A 16,068-nucleotide genomic window follows, 5' to 3' on the forward strand; every position below is an offset into this window, starting at 1 on the left:
AAGAATAATTGGAGGACACCAGGGCTTGTAGTTCCAAAGCTTTACTCACAGTCTGTAGTACTCACAGGTGCCTGCCTCCGTGCTGTGTCCTCCGGGTCAGGGACTCAATCAACCTCCAGGCCAGATGGAATGCTCCCTTTCAACACTCCGCCAATATGTGCCTTTCTGAACGTCTCCTCTTATAGCGCCTTTAAGTGTGAAGCACTCCTAGTACTTAGTTACACTGGAGTGCCTCCTGACAGATGTTCCCAAGAACTCTACTTGTACGGCAGACAGCTGTACCTGCTTCGGGGACTCCTTACTCCTGAGTCCCGGCTCACTATCAGTGTTGCTGTTGTGCCAAGTCTTAGATGGGAGTAGTGCATTTACAGCCCACTACTCCACCGGTGTCTGCTGTAGAACCATTAGTGTCCATACAACCTCAGGGACCGGGCCCCGGCCTTGCGCTTAGAACTTCTAGGCAGGGTTCTTCCTATAACCCACGTCCTCTGTTCCCTTTTACTCCTACGTTCCGTACTAGTCTTTCCTTCTTATGGAAGATCAGGTTTCGGTTCAATGTCTTTCTCCTTCTTTCCTTTCCCGTACCAGCAGACCCAGGTCACTGAGATCTGCTGCAGCACCTCCTTCCTCCATCCCTCTCTCAGGGATCTACTGTCCTCACTCCTCTCTGAGTGACTCTCTGACTGACTGACCTCTAATCCTAAACCCTCCCGCTCTTTTATGTATTCTAACTCCACCCACCTCCCAGAACGTTTCGTGTTCCAAGCAGGGAGCCTGTGGCAACTGAGCCTCAGGGGCGCCACACTACCACGACTGTGAAAGCTCAACCAACATTCAAAGTGACCAAAACATCAGCCAGAAAGCATTGGCACTGAGTTGTGGTCTGTGGTCCCCACCTGCAGAACCACTCCTTCATTGAGGGTGTCTTGATAATTTCCAATAATTTCCATCTGTTGTCTATTCCATTTGCACAACAGCATTTGAAATTGTCAATCAGTGTTGCTTCCTAAGTGCACAGTTTGATTTCACAGAAGTTTGATTTACTTGGAGTTATATTCTGTTGTTTAAGTGTCCCCTTTATTTTTTTGAGCAATATATATATATATATATATATATATATATATATATATATATATATATATATATATCTCTATCCTGTGTGTACTTACTATGAAAATCCATGTCATGATGGCTGTATAATCCTGATATTGCTATGAGCATTTTATCTGTCCAGATAAAGCATAACAGAACTCGTGAGTCCACATGTATTCAGTCTTCACCCACTAAGCCTGTCGGCTGGAGCTTGTACTGAGCAGTATGAGGTGTCAACAGCAGGTAGGAGGGACACCAAAATGTCATTCAGGTGGAGATTCAGCAGCTGGGATGAGGGGCACTGAGGAGTTGTCACTCAGGCTTGATTCACAGAGATTCAGCAGCAGGGAGGAGGGACACTGAGGAGCTGTCAAACAGCCTTGGTTCTTGGGGATTCAGCAGTAGCAGCAGGGAGGAGGGACACTGAGGAGCTCTCAACTTGGCTTGATTCTTGGAGATTGAGCAGTAGCAGGAGGGAGAAGGGACACTAAGGAGCTGTGATCCAGGCTTGATTCTCAGAGATTAAGCAGTAGCAGCAGGGAGGAGGGACAATGAGGAGCCATCAGTCAGGCTTGATTCTCGGAGATTCAGCAGTAGCAGCAAGGAGGGGGGACACTGAGCAGCTTTCAATCAGGCTTGATTTTCAGATTAAGCAGTAGCAGCAGGGAGGGGGGACACTGATAGAGATTTCAATCAGGCTTAATTCTTGAAGATTCAGCATAAGCAGCAGGGAGGAGGGACACTGAGGAGCTGTGAGTCAGGCTTGACTCACCGATATGCAGCAACAGAAGGGAGGAGGGACACTGAGGAGCTGCGAGTAAGGCTAGGTGGGCAGAGATTTCACAAAAAGAGAGTGAGAGACATTGTTGAGCTGTCAATCAGATAAGGAGATTGAGTTTATGCTGTCAAAAAGTGTTGTACAGCCATTCTTTAATGCAATATCACTGTAACTACACCAATCTCGTCAGGTCTAAGAGATCTGTTTACAAATGTATGCAGTTTTGTGTTGTGAAATCTGCAGACAGAACGCTTAGTTCTAAGCACATTCCTTTCTATCATTAGTCCCGATACATTTCTGGTCTAACTGTAGTTGATCCACCTGTAGATTTCCTGCCTTTTCTCTCCTAGATTCTTAATGATGGAGAAGAACAGTTTGTCCTGGATGTCCTGTCTGGATGTGTTCAGTATAAAGATCTCCTGGACGTTGTTGTCCGAGCTTTCTATGCCCGGGATGGGAAGCATTATCTACTGTCAGAGCGGTCTTTGTTTGCTGGTAAGTATGAGATCCCAGGGATGGAAGTGAACAGCGGGTCGACTTGGTGCAGGAGAAGGGTTGAAAGATTGACATTGATGGGTATGAAAGATTAAAAGTACAGTAATGGTGTGAGGTTCGGCCATGACTGTAGTCGTAGCCGAGGACACCTGGTCTTTAGTGTCCTGGCCTCCCCTCAGAGAAACATATTCTCTATTAGTCGGCATACCTGCACCTTCAGGTCCATCTCCTTCATATTCCTTTTTCTGCTGTAGGAGAATCCCTCCGGATGAGGCAAGATAAACTGAGTCACAGTCCAAATCAGCGCATCCAAAGACTTCACATCCTTTACAACAGGCTTCACAACACAATGTTCCTTTTCTTTCCCTGCATTACTCTCGTGGTCACAAGGCGTAGGCCCGGGTCAGACTGTCCCTGATGGTTCCTCAGCATCTTCTCTGTGCAGCTCTACTACGGGTATGCTTCCCTCGGTCTGTTTCACCCCAGACTCAAGATCATTAATCTCTGGAGTATAAAGTCATATAAAGAAGATAGTGCTGCCCTTTTATTCTGCCTTTGCACCTCGTTCTTGCTATACGTTCTCAGTGCTTTCACGGGATCCCTAGACCGTTTTGCCTCGGTTCTGAGGGTTTCTGCCCAGACAATGAGCTTCCACATACTGAATCTTCCCAAACTGTTCTAGCCCGCTGGATTTCCTTTACCGTAGCTGTGGATGGCTGAGGTACAGTTCGCTTCCAGTTACGTGACCGCTGCGGCGTCCTACGCCTATAGCCCGTGCGGACGGTTCGGGCATCCTTACTATCACTATACACTACCTTATATGCTGCAGCCCCTCCTACAATTAACCGTGTACTACCTTCCATTCTACCTAGGAACTGTGTGCACTAAGATGTCCCACCATTATTGGTAGGCGATAATACATGTAGCAGTACCGCCTTATAATAACATAATAATAAGACAAACAGTATCAGAACCTATTAGGGAGGAAAGGGCAAGGGAACATAATCTTCCATCCCCTTACAATGAGGTGACCTGAAAAGGCAATGAAATCTTTGGAGACATTTTGATATTCCGCTTAGAACGCTGATCTCCAAGGTGAAAGAAAAGAGCTGAAAGATAATCAGCGGCAGAAATTGAAGACTGAACCTCAGATTTCTGCTGTGGATTTTCAGTCTGCACCTCTGTGAATTCACATGGTAAGTAGCCCCATTCAGCGCGTCAACCACTTGCACCTGTGGCTACCCACCAATGTATATATATATATATATCTATATTATTTTTTTTACAAAATGTGGATTTCAAATCCTCGCACGGAAACAATGTGAGACAGAAGTCAAGATGATTTCTCGCTAATTTTAGGTGCAGAAAATGGGACATAACCAATGCAAAAAATTGTGCGTGTGAAAACGCTCTTCGGCTTCCATTATGGTCTATGGCACACTTACTACAGTATATTATCATTATTGACGCGTGTTTATATTGGTCCTTGATTTTTTTTTTTTTCCGCAGTGATCAGTTACATTGCCGTATTTAGGCTGGACGATCTCGGTCTTCAGACCTTTGGCAGAATCATCAAATGCCAAGATTTCACCAAGATGGGCAAGGTATACCCCCTTATATGGACCATCAGTTTCCTAAATTCTAAAAAATCAAAAGCATAAAACATTTTACTATTATTATTATTCTATTTTTTTTCCACTGCTGACAAATTTTAGTTTTGCACTTTTATGTTTTCCTCCACTTTTTCCAAAAGCCATTCCGTTCTCATTCTTCCGTCCTCCTAGCCGTGTGTTGGCTTGTTTTCTGCAGGATGGGTTGTAGTCTTGATTGACACCATTCACTTTACCATATAATATACTGATCTGAAGGCGCCCGTAGACCCGGCCGGATCGGCAGCTTTGCCCGTGGATGGTGATGAGCAAAGGAATAGGGGCACCAGTCCCCATGTTTGCTCCTTCCCCCCTGCTCTGTACCTTGCTGACTGCATGCACACGGCGTAGTCACAGCGGTAGTCGCGGGCGCTCTCGTGTCTGCAGCGAAGGTTTCGGGCTGCGCATCCTCCATTACACAGGAGTGCTCCGGGTTCTCATGCACCGGCACATTTAGCTGTCAGTAAAGGCGTGGGGGGTTGTTGTCGCGTTGGATGAAAGGTACGAGCAGAACGCGCTCCCACACGTGTTTCTGCAGTGATGGGGGAGAAGATTGCTGCACCAGGTGGGCTGCGGCGTTCCCACTCACCGGTGACATCACAACCTCCACAGTAATGAACACATGCAGCGCACAAATGAGCCGCCTATAATTAGATTTCTCTGCCTCCCTGAAATCTGCGTTTCTACCGGAATAGCTTTCGTCTGCCAGGAGCCGAGCGCCGCTCCGTCAGAGATCCACAGTCCTATAGAGACATGTGTGTCCTCTGGAGCTGCAGAAGCACAGCGACCCTAGAAAGTGGAATATGCCTTATAGGATTCTCAAGGGGGGGTAACAGGGGCCCCGAGCCCACTCCCCTACCACGCCGCATAGGCCCTAATCTGCATTTTTTATCCCTTCGCTGTGAGAGACGGTAAATTAAAGGTCCTGACCAGGACGTGCCACTGTAGGGTCGGGTCTCACATGGTGACCATTGCACTGCTGCAGTGTGGGCCAGTGGCCTGATCAGGCTCAGAACCCGAGTTCTCACATCGACCATTGTACGCTCGGTTTGTAATAATTATTGTAAAGAGGCTGTCTGGGGGAAGCTAGATAGAAGGGGACCTACTGATCGTGGGGGTCCGACCGCTGGGACCTGAACTGATCGGCAGAAAGGGGAATATTTATTCCCATAGGAGCACTTACAAAATGGTCAGATGCCCGACTCATTCATTCCCTTTGGGACTGCCAGAAACAGCCGAGCGCAGCACTCAGCAGTCACATAGAGAATGAGTGGAGCGGCCACTCGTAATGTATGTACACAATGATTCCACCAGCAGAATAGTGAGTGCAGCTCTGGAGTAGAATACAGGAGGGAACTCAGGATCAGTAATGTAATGTATGTACACAGTGACTGCACCAGCAGAATAGTGAGTGCAGCTCTGGGGTATAATACAGGATGTAACTCGGGATCAGTAATGTAATGTATGTACACAGTGACTGCACCAGCAGAATAGTGAGTGCAGATCTGGAGTATAATACAGGAGGTAACTCAGGATAAGTAATGTAATGTATGTACACAGTGACTGCACCAGCAGAATAGTGAGTGCAGCTCTGGAGTATAATACAGGAGGTAACTCAGGATCAGTAATGTAATGTATGTACACAATGATTTCACCAGCAGAATAACGAGTGCAGCTCTGGAGTATATTACAGGATGTATCTCAGGATCACTACGGGATCAGTAATGTGATATATATATTGACCATAGAGGTGATGAGTTTCTTGTGTCCTTCCACTAATGAATTTGTCTTCTCAGTTTCTTAGATTTTTCTTTAATGTCCTAAACCTGAACACATGGATAAAAGATGAATGGAGTCAGATCTATGATTCAAACTATGTGAAGGAAAACTGGATTACTCCATTACTGCAGTGAGTATAATGTGTCTTCTTGTACCATGTAAGGACGCGCGCAGATTAGGGACACAAGCCGGGCGATTCATGGACCCTGAACCACAGTCCGGCATCACAAGAGCAGCGCTCCGGCGTTTCAGAGGGAATACACTTTGCAGACCCCGGACGGCTTTTCCCAGCGCTGCTGCAGGTGACTGACATGTCTGTCACTTTGGGAGAAACCTGTCAGTCACCTCTAGCAGCGCTGGGAAGAGCCAGGAGAGGTGGATCTGATGATTGTGGAAGTTGGGGACCTTATACAGGCTCTCAGATCTGCCATCTCAATCCTCCTATTACCTAGAAGGGTTATAGCATAACCAGATTTTAAAAAAATGCTTAAAAGGAAGGAAAAAGTAAAAAATAAAGATATTTTTTTTTATTCTTGTACTATTGTACTATGTAAAATGTTAATCTTACCAAAAGCCTGCGCTGACCCTGAAATAAAGTTAATGTTGTTTTTAGCACATAGTGATCGTTGTAAGGCTGTGTTCACACGCAGCTTTTTGGCAGTGTCTCTCTGCAGCCAAAACCTGCTCTCTTGGCAGTAAAAATCCTTCAGGTTTTATTGTATTTTTGTGGTGTTTTTTGGTGCTTTTTTTTTTTCTAGCTGATCACACGTGTGATTTGTCTACAGGACAGGTTTAATAAAAGTTGGTTTCATGCACCAAAAATGCAGCAATAAACGACACTAATTTTATTTTATTTTTTTTGCACATTGCTTTCTATAGGTGAAAAAAAACGCTGCAAAAACTCTGCTTTGTCCACCCTCCCCTGGTCCAGCACTAATTCTCTGCCACTACTCACAGTGTCTGTTAATGTCTGCAGCCCCGACAGCGCTGCTGACGATCAGTGAGTTAAACGGTTCTGCCAGAGATAACAGCACGAGCAGTGATTGTCTGCAGCGCTGTCGATCTCTGACATCAGCGCTGCAGACAATAACGCACATTGGAAGCTGCAGCTGAGACTGAGCTCCGGACCTGGGGAGGGTGAGTAAAGCATGTGTGTTATTTTAAACAATAAAGCCCTCATACACTTTCAACAAAAAATAGGTATAACACTTGCAAGAAAGTATTAAATTGTGTTTTTTACAGAGGATTTTCTTTCATTTTTCATGCCCCCCCACCAGTCCCTATTTTGTATTTATTGCTGATCGAAGATCCTCTCACTTTATGTGACAAGTTCTCGTTTTTTCCTCCACTAGGTGGCAGCCTGAAGTCCTGAATTTAATAGATTCCATTGAAAGAAAGTTGGCGAATGGCCCAGATAGAATAAAAGGCTCCAAAGTGACGGAAGTGAAGGAGTTCAGTATAACAAAGCCTAAGGCCAGAACTATACCTCTTCCACAAAAAATACCCGCCCAAAAGCCTCACCAACCGGTCAGTGGCGATCCGCTGCGGGACGTTGTATTGTTTGGGGTTCTTTATTGAACGCTGAGGTTCTTCAGCAGCTGCAGTTGTGTATTGTACGGATGTGTCCCAGAACATGGAAACAGCAGCACTCCTGACTACCACTGTGTTTATTAACCCACAGACATGAGTGGGGCTGTGCTGCAATACCACACACAACCTGTAGGCGGGGGGGGGCGCTGTCTTTTTTTTCTAATCCTGTATGTTCCTTTTCATAGGCTCATTCACGTATTATGAAGTGATGACATGTGGATATATTCTGCCATATCTTCCCGGTTGGTTTCACCATGAACCAGGGAATGAAGAGATTGCTCTGGTTTACTGCTGCCTCCTCGTCAAATAATACACACCTCAGCTGCTGCAGAACCTCATAATGCACCTAAGCTGCTGTAGAACCTCATAATACACCTCAGTTGCTGCTGAACATCATAATACACCTCAACTGCTGCAGAGCCTCATAATACACCCCTCAGCTGCTGCAGAACATCATAATGCACCTCAGCTGCTGCAGAACCTCATAATACACCTCAGGTGCTGCAGAGCCTCATAATACACCTCAGCTGCTGCAGAGCCTCATAATACACCTCAGCTGCTGCAGAACCTCATAATACACCTCAGCTGCTGTAGAACCTCATAATACACCTCAGTTGCTGCCGAACATCATAATACACCTCAACTGCTGCAGAGCCTCATAATACACCCCTCAGCTGCTGCAGAACCTCATAATACACCTCAGCTGCTGCAGAACATCATAATACACCTCAACTGCTGCAGAGCCTCATAATACACCTCAGCTGCTGCAGAACCTCATAATACACCTCAGCTGCTGCAGAACATCATAATACACCTCAGCTGCTGCAGAACCTCATAATACACCTCAACTGCTGCAGAGCCTCATAATACACCTCAGCTGCTGCAGAGCCTCATAATACACCTCAGCTGCTGCAGAACACCTCAGCTGCTGCAGAGCCTCATAATACACTTCAACTGCTGCAGAGCCTCATAATACACCTCGGCTGCTGCAGAGCCTCATAATACACCTCGGTTGCTGCAGAGCCTCATAATACACCTCGGCTGCTGCAGAGCCTCATAATATACCTCGGCTGCTGCAGAGCCTCATAATACACTTCAACTGCTGCAGAGCCTCATAATACACCTCGGCTGCTGCAGAGCCTCATAATACACCTCAGCTGCTGCAGAGCCTCATAATACACCTCAGCTGCTGCAGAGCCTCATAATACACCTCGGCTGCTGCAGAACCTCATAATACCCCTCGGCTGCTGCAGAGCCTCATAATACACTTCAACTGCTGCAGAGCCTCATAATACACCTCGGCTGCTGCAGAGCCTCATAATATACCTCGGCTGCTGCAGAGCCTCATAATACACCTCATCTGCTGCAGAGCCTCATAATACACCTCGGCTGCTGCAGAGCCTCATAATACACCTCAACTGCTGCAGAGCCTCATAATACACCTCGGCTGCTGCTGAGCCTCATAATACACCTCGGCTGCTGCAGAGCCTCATAATACACCTCAGCTGCTGCAGAGCCTCATAATACACCTCAGCTGCTGCAGAACCTCATAATACACCTCATCTGCTGCAGAGCCTCATAATACACCTCGGCTGCTGCAGAGCCTCATAATACACCTCAACTGCTGCACAACCTCATAATACACCTCGGCTGCTGCAGAGCCTCATAATACACCTCAACTGCTGCAGAGCCTCATAATACACCTCAGCTGCTGCAGAGCCTCATAATACACCTCAGCTGCTGCAGAGCCTCATAATACACCTCAGCTGCTGCAGAGCCTCATAATACACCTCAGCTGCTGCAGAGCCTCATAATACACCTCAGCTGCTGCAGAGCCTCATAATACACCTCAGCTGCTGCAGAGCCTCATAATACACCTCCTCTGCTGCAGAGCCTCATAATACACCTCGGCTGCTGCAGAACCTCATAATACACCTCGGCTGCTGCAGAGCCTCATAATACACCTCAACTGCTGCAGAACCTCATAATACACGTCATCTGCTGCAGAGCCTCATAATACACCTCAGCTGCTGCAGAGCCTCATAATACACCTCAGCTGCTGCAGAGCCTCATAATACACCTCAGCTGCTGCTGAGCCTCATAATACACCTCAGCTGCTGCAGAGCCTCATAATACACCTTGGCTGCTGCAGAGCCTCATAATACACCTCAACTGCTGCAGAACCTCATAATACACCTCGGCTGCTGCAGAGCCTCATAATACACCTCAGCTGCTGCAGAGCCTCATAATACACCTCAGCTGCTGCAGAGCCTCATAATACACCTCAGCTGCTGCAGAGCCTCATAATACACCTCAGCTGCTGCAGAGCCTCATAATACACCTCAACTGCTGCACAACCTCATAATACACCTCGGCTGCTGCAGAGCCTCATAATACACCTCAACTGCTGCAGAGCCTCATAATACACCTCGGCTGCTGCAGAGCCTCATAATACACCTCAACTGCTGCACAACCTCATAATACACCTCGGCTGCTGCAGAGCCTCATAATACACCTCAACTGCTGCAGAGCCTCATAATACACCTCAGCTGCTGCAGAGCCTCATAATACACCTCAACTGCTGCACAACCTCATAATACACCTCGGCTGCTGCAGAGCCTCATAATACACCTCAACTGCTGCAGAGCCTCATAATACACCTCGGCTGCTGCAGAGCCTCATAATACACCTCAACTGCTGCACAACCTCATAATACACCTCGGCTGCTGCAGAGCCTCATAATACACCTCAACTGCTGCAGAGCCTCATAATACACCTCGGCTGCTGCAGAGCCTCATAATACACCTCAACTGCTGCAGAGCCTCATAATACACCTCGGCTGCTGCAGAGCCTCATAATACACCTCAACTGCTGCACAACCTCATAATACACCTCGGCTGCTGCAGAGCCTCATAATACACCTCAACTGCTGCAGAGCCTCATAATACACCTCAGCTGCTGCAGAACCTCATAATACACCTTGGCTGCTGCAGAGCCTCATAATACACCTCAACTGCTGCAGAGCCTCATAATACACCTCGGCTGCTGCAGAGCCTCATAATACACCTCAACTGCTGCAGAGCCTCATAATACACCTCGGCTGCTGCAGAGCCTCATAATACACCTCAACTGCTGCACAACCTCATAATACACCTCGGCTGCTGCAGAGCCTCATAATACACCTCCTCTGCTGCAGAGCCTCATAATACACCTCAGCTGCTGCAGAACCTCATAATACACCTCGGCTGCTGCAGAGCCTCATAATACACCTCAACTGCTGCACAACCTCATAATACACCTCGGCTGCTGCAGAGCCTCATAATACACCTCAACTGCTGCAGAGCCTCATAATACACCTCAGCTGCTGCAGAACCTCATAATACACCTCGGCTGCTGCAGAGCCTCATAATACACCTCAACTGCTGCAGAGCCTCATAATACACCTCAACTGCTGCACAACCTCATAATACACCTCGGCTGCTGCAGAGCCTCATAATACACCTCAACTGCTGCAGAGCCTCATAATACACCTCAACTGCTGCACAACCTCATAATACACCTCGGCTGCTGCAGAGCCTCATAATACACCTCAACTGCTGCAGAGCCTCATAATACACCTCAGCTGCTGCAGAACCTCATAATACACCTCGGCTGCTGCAGAGCCTCATAATACACCTCAACTGCTGCAGAGCCTCATAATACACCTCGGCTGCTGCAGAGCCTCATAATACACCTCAACTGCTGCAGAGCCTCATAATACACCTCGGCTGCTGCAGAGCCTCATAATACACCTCAACTGCTGCACAACCTCATAATACACCTCGGCTGCTGCAGAGCCTCATAATACACCTCCTCTGCTGCAGAGCCTCATAATACACCTCAGCTGCTGCAGAACCTCATAATACACCTCGGCTGCTGCAGAGCCTCATAATACACCTCAACTGCTGCAGAACCTCATAATACACCTCATCTGCTGCAGAGCCTCATAATACACCTCAGCTGCTGCAGAGCCTCATAATACACCTCAGCTGCTGCAGAGCCTCATAATACACCTCAGCTGCTGCTGAGCCTCATAATACACCTCAGCTGCTGCAGAGCCTCATAATACACCTTGGCTGCTGCAGAGCCTCATAATACACCTCAGCTGCTGCAGAGCCTCATAATACACCTCAGCTGCTGCAGAGCCTCATAATACACCTCAACTGCTGCAGAACCTCATAAACACACTTCAGGCTCTGCGGCAGCTGTGGTGTATTATGAGGTTCTGCAGCAGCTGAGGTGTATTATGAGGTTCTGCAGCAGCTGAGGTGTATTATAATAAAGTGTGTGTAAATGATGAGGAATCATGGACCTGTATAAATCCTCCTGACCTCATGCCTTTATGAGATGTGATAAATCTGATCTTCCGGCTTCTTGTTGACCTAGCGGGTCCTGAGCCGTCAGAATGTGGTTGTGCTACTTTAAGCATTATTGATGAAGCAGATGGACAGAAGGAAAAGGGGAAAGGAAAGGAGGAAAATGGGACAGGAGGGAAAGCAGGACAGGAAGAAAGGAGGACAGGAGGCGCAGACAGGGGCATCCTTATTAATATAAGGAATGGAAAAGTAAGTGGTGATGGCCGAGGAGCGGGGAATGTTCACACGGGAAGGAGAAATAATAATAATGGGATCAGTAATTGTCTCCGTATTTGCTACACATGTCCGTCATCTCCATACACAGGTCCCCGACAGCACGTACAAAAGTCCCAAAGAGAAGGATGTTCTTCAAGCGAAGAAACTGAGAAACCGTAAGAAAGCAGAGGTAGGTGACATGTGAATAGTCTTCTACCTCCAGGCGGGTGAGGATACAGTACAGGATGATAATTCTGCTCTGACACCATCCCGTTCATCGCCGGTCTATGCTTCTGGCTGCAGTGTGATTACAGGGCTGTGGGTCCGCACTGTAACCAGTGGTCGCAGCAGGAGGTGGAGACGATGAGGCTGACAAAGCAATGCGGATGACTTCCCGTCCTGCACGGTGACACCTTGTGTGGTCCGACCAGTCACTGTATTGCAGATGAGGACTGGAATGGCACTGCTGAGACCCACCAAGCACCAGGGTCCAAGTGTCCCTGCTTCTCCATCCCCTCTAGCTTTTCCCATGGGGATAGGTGGTCCTCGCAGGTGAGAGCGGCCCATGGCCAATAATACCGTAGACTCCGCTGCCGCGTCCCTCATCAGAGTTGCCAGCGTTCCTCTCCCCGCTAATTATTTTGGCCGGGTCTTGTCACGGCCTATTTTGCAGCGTGTCAGCGTATGTGATGAGCGCAGTCCTGTCGGGGAACACTGCAAGGACGATCGTTCTCTGTATAAAAGCTGTTCCATCACCAGAGCAGCTCGTCAGTAGAAGCAGCCCCACTACAGCCATTACCGATAGACGGCAGAAATCCGTCCATACAGCACGACCGTGCCCACAATGTCACACAATGGACAGACACCGCAGCTACTCACAGGGATCATCACTCCAAACACTGCACGACCCACACACCAACCCCGCACACAGCTGCCCACACTGACACTGCGGAGCTAGATGGCAGGCCAAGGACAGATAGACAAGCGGTATAGGCGTAGGGCAGACACAAAACCGAGGTAAAGACAGATGGGTGCAGGGTAGATGGACGCTCAGGGTGGCAGCAGATGAACGTGCAGGATGGCATTACATGGACGTGCGAGGTGGCATTAGATAGACGTGCAGTGTGACATTAGAAAGACGTGCAGGGTGGCATTAGATAGACGTGCAGGGTGGCATTAGATAGACGTGCAGGGTGGCATTAGATTGACGTGCGAGGAGGCATTAGATGGTCGGGCAGAGATAGCAGTAGATGGTCGGGCTGAGATAGTGGTAGATGGGCAGAGAGCTGTAGATGGTCGGCAGAGAGAGCGGTAGATGGTCGGGCAGAGATGGTGGTAGATGGTCGGGCAGAGAGAGCTGTAGATGGTAGGGCTGAGATAGTGGTAGATGGTCAGGCAGAGAGAGCTGTAGATGCTTGGGCAGAGATAGTGGTTGATGGTCGGGCAGAGAGAGGTGTAGATGGTCGGCAGAGAGAGCAGTAGATGGTCGGGCAGAGATGGTGGTAGATGGTTGGGCAGAGAGAGAGCGGTAGATGGTCGGGCAGAGCGAGCTGTAGATGGTTGGGCAGAGATAGTGGTTGATGGTCGGGCAGAGAGAGCTGTAGATGGTTGGCAGAGAGAGTGGTAGATGGTTGGGCAGAGATGGTGGTAGATGGTGGGGCAGAGAGAGCGGTAGATGGTCGGGCAGAGATGGTGGTAGATGGTTGGGCAGAGTGCGGTAGATGGTTGGGCAGAGAGAGCGGTAGATGGTTGAGCAGAGATAGTGGTTGATGGTCGGGCAGAGAGAGCGGTAGATGGTTGGGCAGAGATTGTGGTTGATGGTCGGGCAGAGAGAGCTGTAGATGGTCGGCAGAGAGAGCGGTAGATAGTTGGGCAGAGATAGTGGTTGATGGTTGGGCAGAGATAGTGGTTGATGGTTGGGCAGAGATAGTGGTTGATGGTTGGGCAGAGATGGCGGTAGATGGTCGGGAAGAGATAGCGGTAGATGGTCAGGCAGAGATGGTGGTAGATGGTTGGGCAGAGATGGTGGTAGATGGTTGGGCAGAGATAGTGGTTGATGGTCAGGCAGAGAGAGCTGTAGATGGTTGGGCAGAGATAGTGGTTGATGATTGGGCAGAGATAGTGGTTGTTGTTCGGGCAGAGATAGTGGTAGATGGTTGGGCAGAAAGAGCTGTAGATGGTCGGGCAGAGAGAGCTGTAGATGGTTGGGCAGAGAGAGCTGTAGATGGTTGGGCAGAGATAGTGGTTGATGATTGGGCAGAGATAGTGGTTGATGACTGGGCAGAGATAGTGGTTGTTGTTCGGGCAGAGATAGTGGTAGATGGTTGGGCAGAAAGAGCTGTAGATGGTCGGGCAGAGAGAGCTGTAGATGGTTGGGCAGAGATAGTGGTTGATGGTCGAGCAGAGATAGTGGTAGATGGTCGGGCAGTGAGAGCTGTAGATGGTTGGGCAGAGATAGTGATTGATGGTCGGGCAGAGATAGTGGTAGATGGTTGGGCACAGAGAGCTGTAGATGGTTGGCCAGAGATAGTGGTAGATGGTCGGGCAGAGATAGTGGTAGATGGTCGGGCAGAGATAGTGGTAGATGGTTGGCCGGAGATAGTGGTAGATGGTCGGGCAGAGATAGCAGTTGAGGGACTTGCAGGTTAGTTTTTAGAAACAAAATAACAAAACTCAACAAAATTAGCAGCAAAATAAGTTAAAACAATTAGAAAAAAACCTGAGGATCTCAGGACTGACCATAAATTGGTCTAAATCAAGCCTATTTAAAGTGGACAAGGAGGTGGTATGGACTCAGGAAGACATAGGGGCCAACAAACTACAATGTGTGGAAATGTTTAAATATTTGGGGATACAGGTTTCCCTATCGGTGACTGAGTACCTTAATACTAATCTGGTACCTCTACTGGCAATTCTAAGAACTAAGGTGGACACTTGGAACAAATTACACTTGTCGGTGGTGGGAAGGATTAATCTACTTAAAATGGTTTTAATGCCCAAGCTTTTATATATATTACACAACTCCCCAATCTGGATACCGCAGAAAAGGTTCGGAGTGGTGAATTCACGGTTTAGGGCCTTGGTATGGGGTAAGAAACAACCTAGAATAAGGCTTGAAACCTTGCAAAGACCAAAGGATGAGGGGGGACTGGCACAACCAAATCCGGAACTGTATTTTTTAGCTGCCCAAAGTCAACATCTCAGAGGGTGGTCTAATCAAGAGAAGGCAGGCGTCATCAGAGGAGTGCTGGAATACATACAAAATAGAAGCCCGTTGATACTTGGCCTAGAGAATGGGAAGATGGGTGTAGTGGGAGACGGGCGTTCCACTCTGCGACTCTTACAAGACCTTTGGAACAGACTAAAGAGGGTGAGAGGGGTGACCGGGTTGACTAGATTCACAGTTATATGGGATAATAGTAACCTCCCAGAGATTCGGAAACTTGGGAGACTGGAAGGCTGGAAACGTAAGGGGGCTGACAGTAATGTCTCAATTTATGGATAACGGGGAGCTGAGACCGTTTGTGCAATTACAGAGTGAGTTTCAGTTGGCGGATTCTGAATGGTACCACTACTGTCAGGTGCGGCATGCCATTACGGCTCAAAAACTTTCCAGAAACCTGCAGATACAATCTGACATAGTGTTGGACTGTATATGTGGTGGTGATGGACTTACGAAAGGGGTAATTTCTAACACCTAGAAAGATATATTGCATACACATTTTATGGGGTTCCCACTTAAAGCAAGATCCAAATGGGAGGGAGAGATTGGGGCGATGACTGACGAGGTATGGGACAGCGTCCTAGAATATGTCCCCAAACTCACTATGAGTGAACCAGCTAGGTTGTCCCATCTTTATGTGATCCATCGTGTGTACCGTACCCCCCTTCTGATGTTTAAAATGGGGCTGAGGGACAACTCTGACTGTCCAAGATGTGGGGGGTCTGATGCCGGAATCCTTCATATGATGTGGACTTGTCCCAGGCTATCTGCGTTCTGGTTTAATGTCATTAACAGAATAGAAGGGGCTTATGGAAGAGTTATACCCAAAAACCCACTGGTCTGCATACTGGG

General features: G+C 48.1%; 1 protein-coding gene across 2 annotated transcripts in view; it reads left to right on the forward strand.

Annotated features, from left to right (window-relative positions):
- Positions 1–16,068, forward strand: part of CFAP99 (cilia and flagella associated protein 99) — a 62,371-nt gene that overhangs the window by 25,503 nt on the left and 20,800 nt on the right. For both annotated transcript variants that reach the window (XM_073574458.1, XM_073574459.1), the window contains exons 3-7: positions 2,221–2,365; positions 3,875–3,969; positions 5,811–5,923; positions 7,146–7,320; positions 12,103–12,183. In XM_073574458.1, coding sequence (XP_073430559.1) covers positions 2,221–2,365; positions 3,875–3,969; positions 5,811–5,923; positions 7,146–7,320; positions 12,103–12,183 — 609 coding nt within the window. The remainder of the gene's footprint in view (positions 1–2,220; positions 2,366–3,874; positions 3,970–5,810; positions 5,924–7,145; positions 7,321–12,102; positions 12,184–16,068) is intronic.

The sequence above is a fragment of the Dendrobates tinctorius genome, unplaced genomic scaffold (assembly GCF_039654945.1).
Source record: "Dendrobates tinctorius isolate UK_male_01 unplaced genomic scaffold, ASM3965494v1 ptg000039l, whole genome shotgun sequence".
NCBI lineage: Eukaryota > Metazoa > Chordata > Amphibia > Anura > Dendrobatidae > Dendrobates > Dendrobates tinctorius.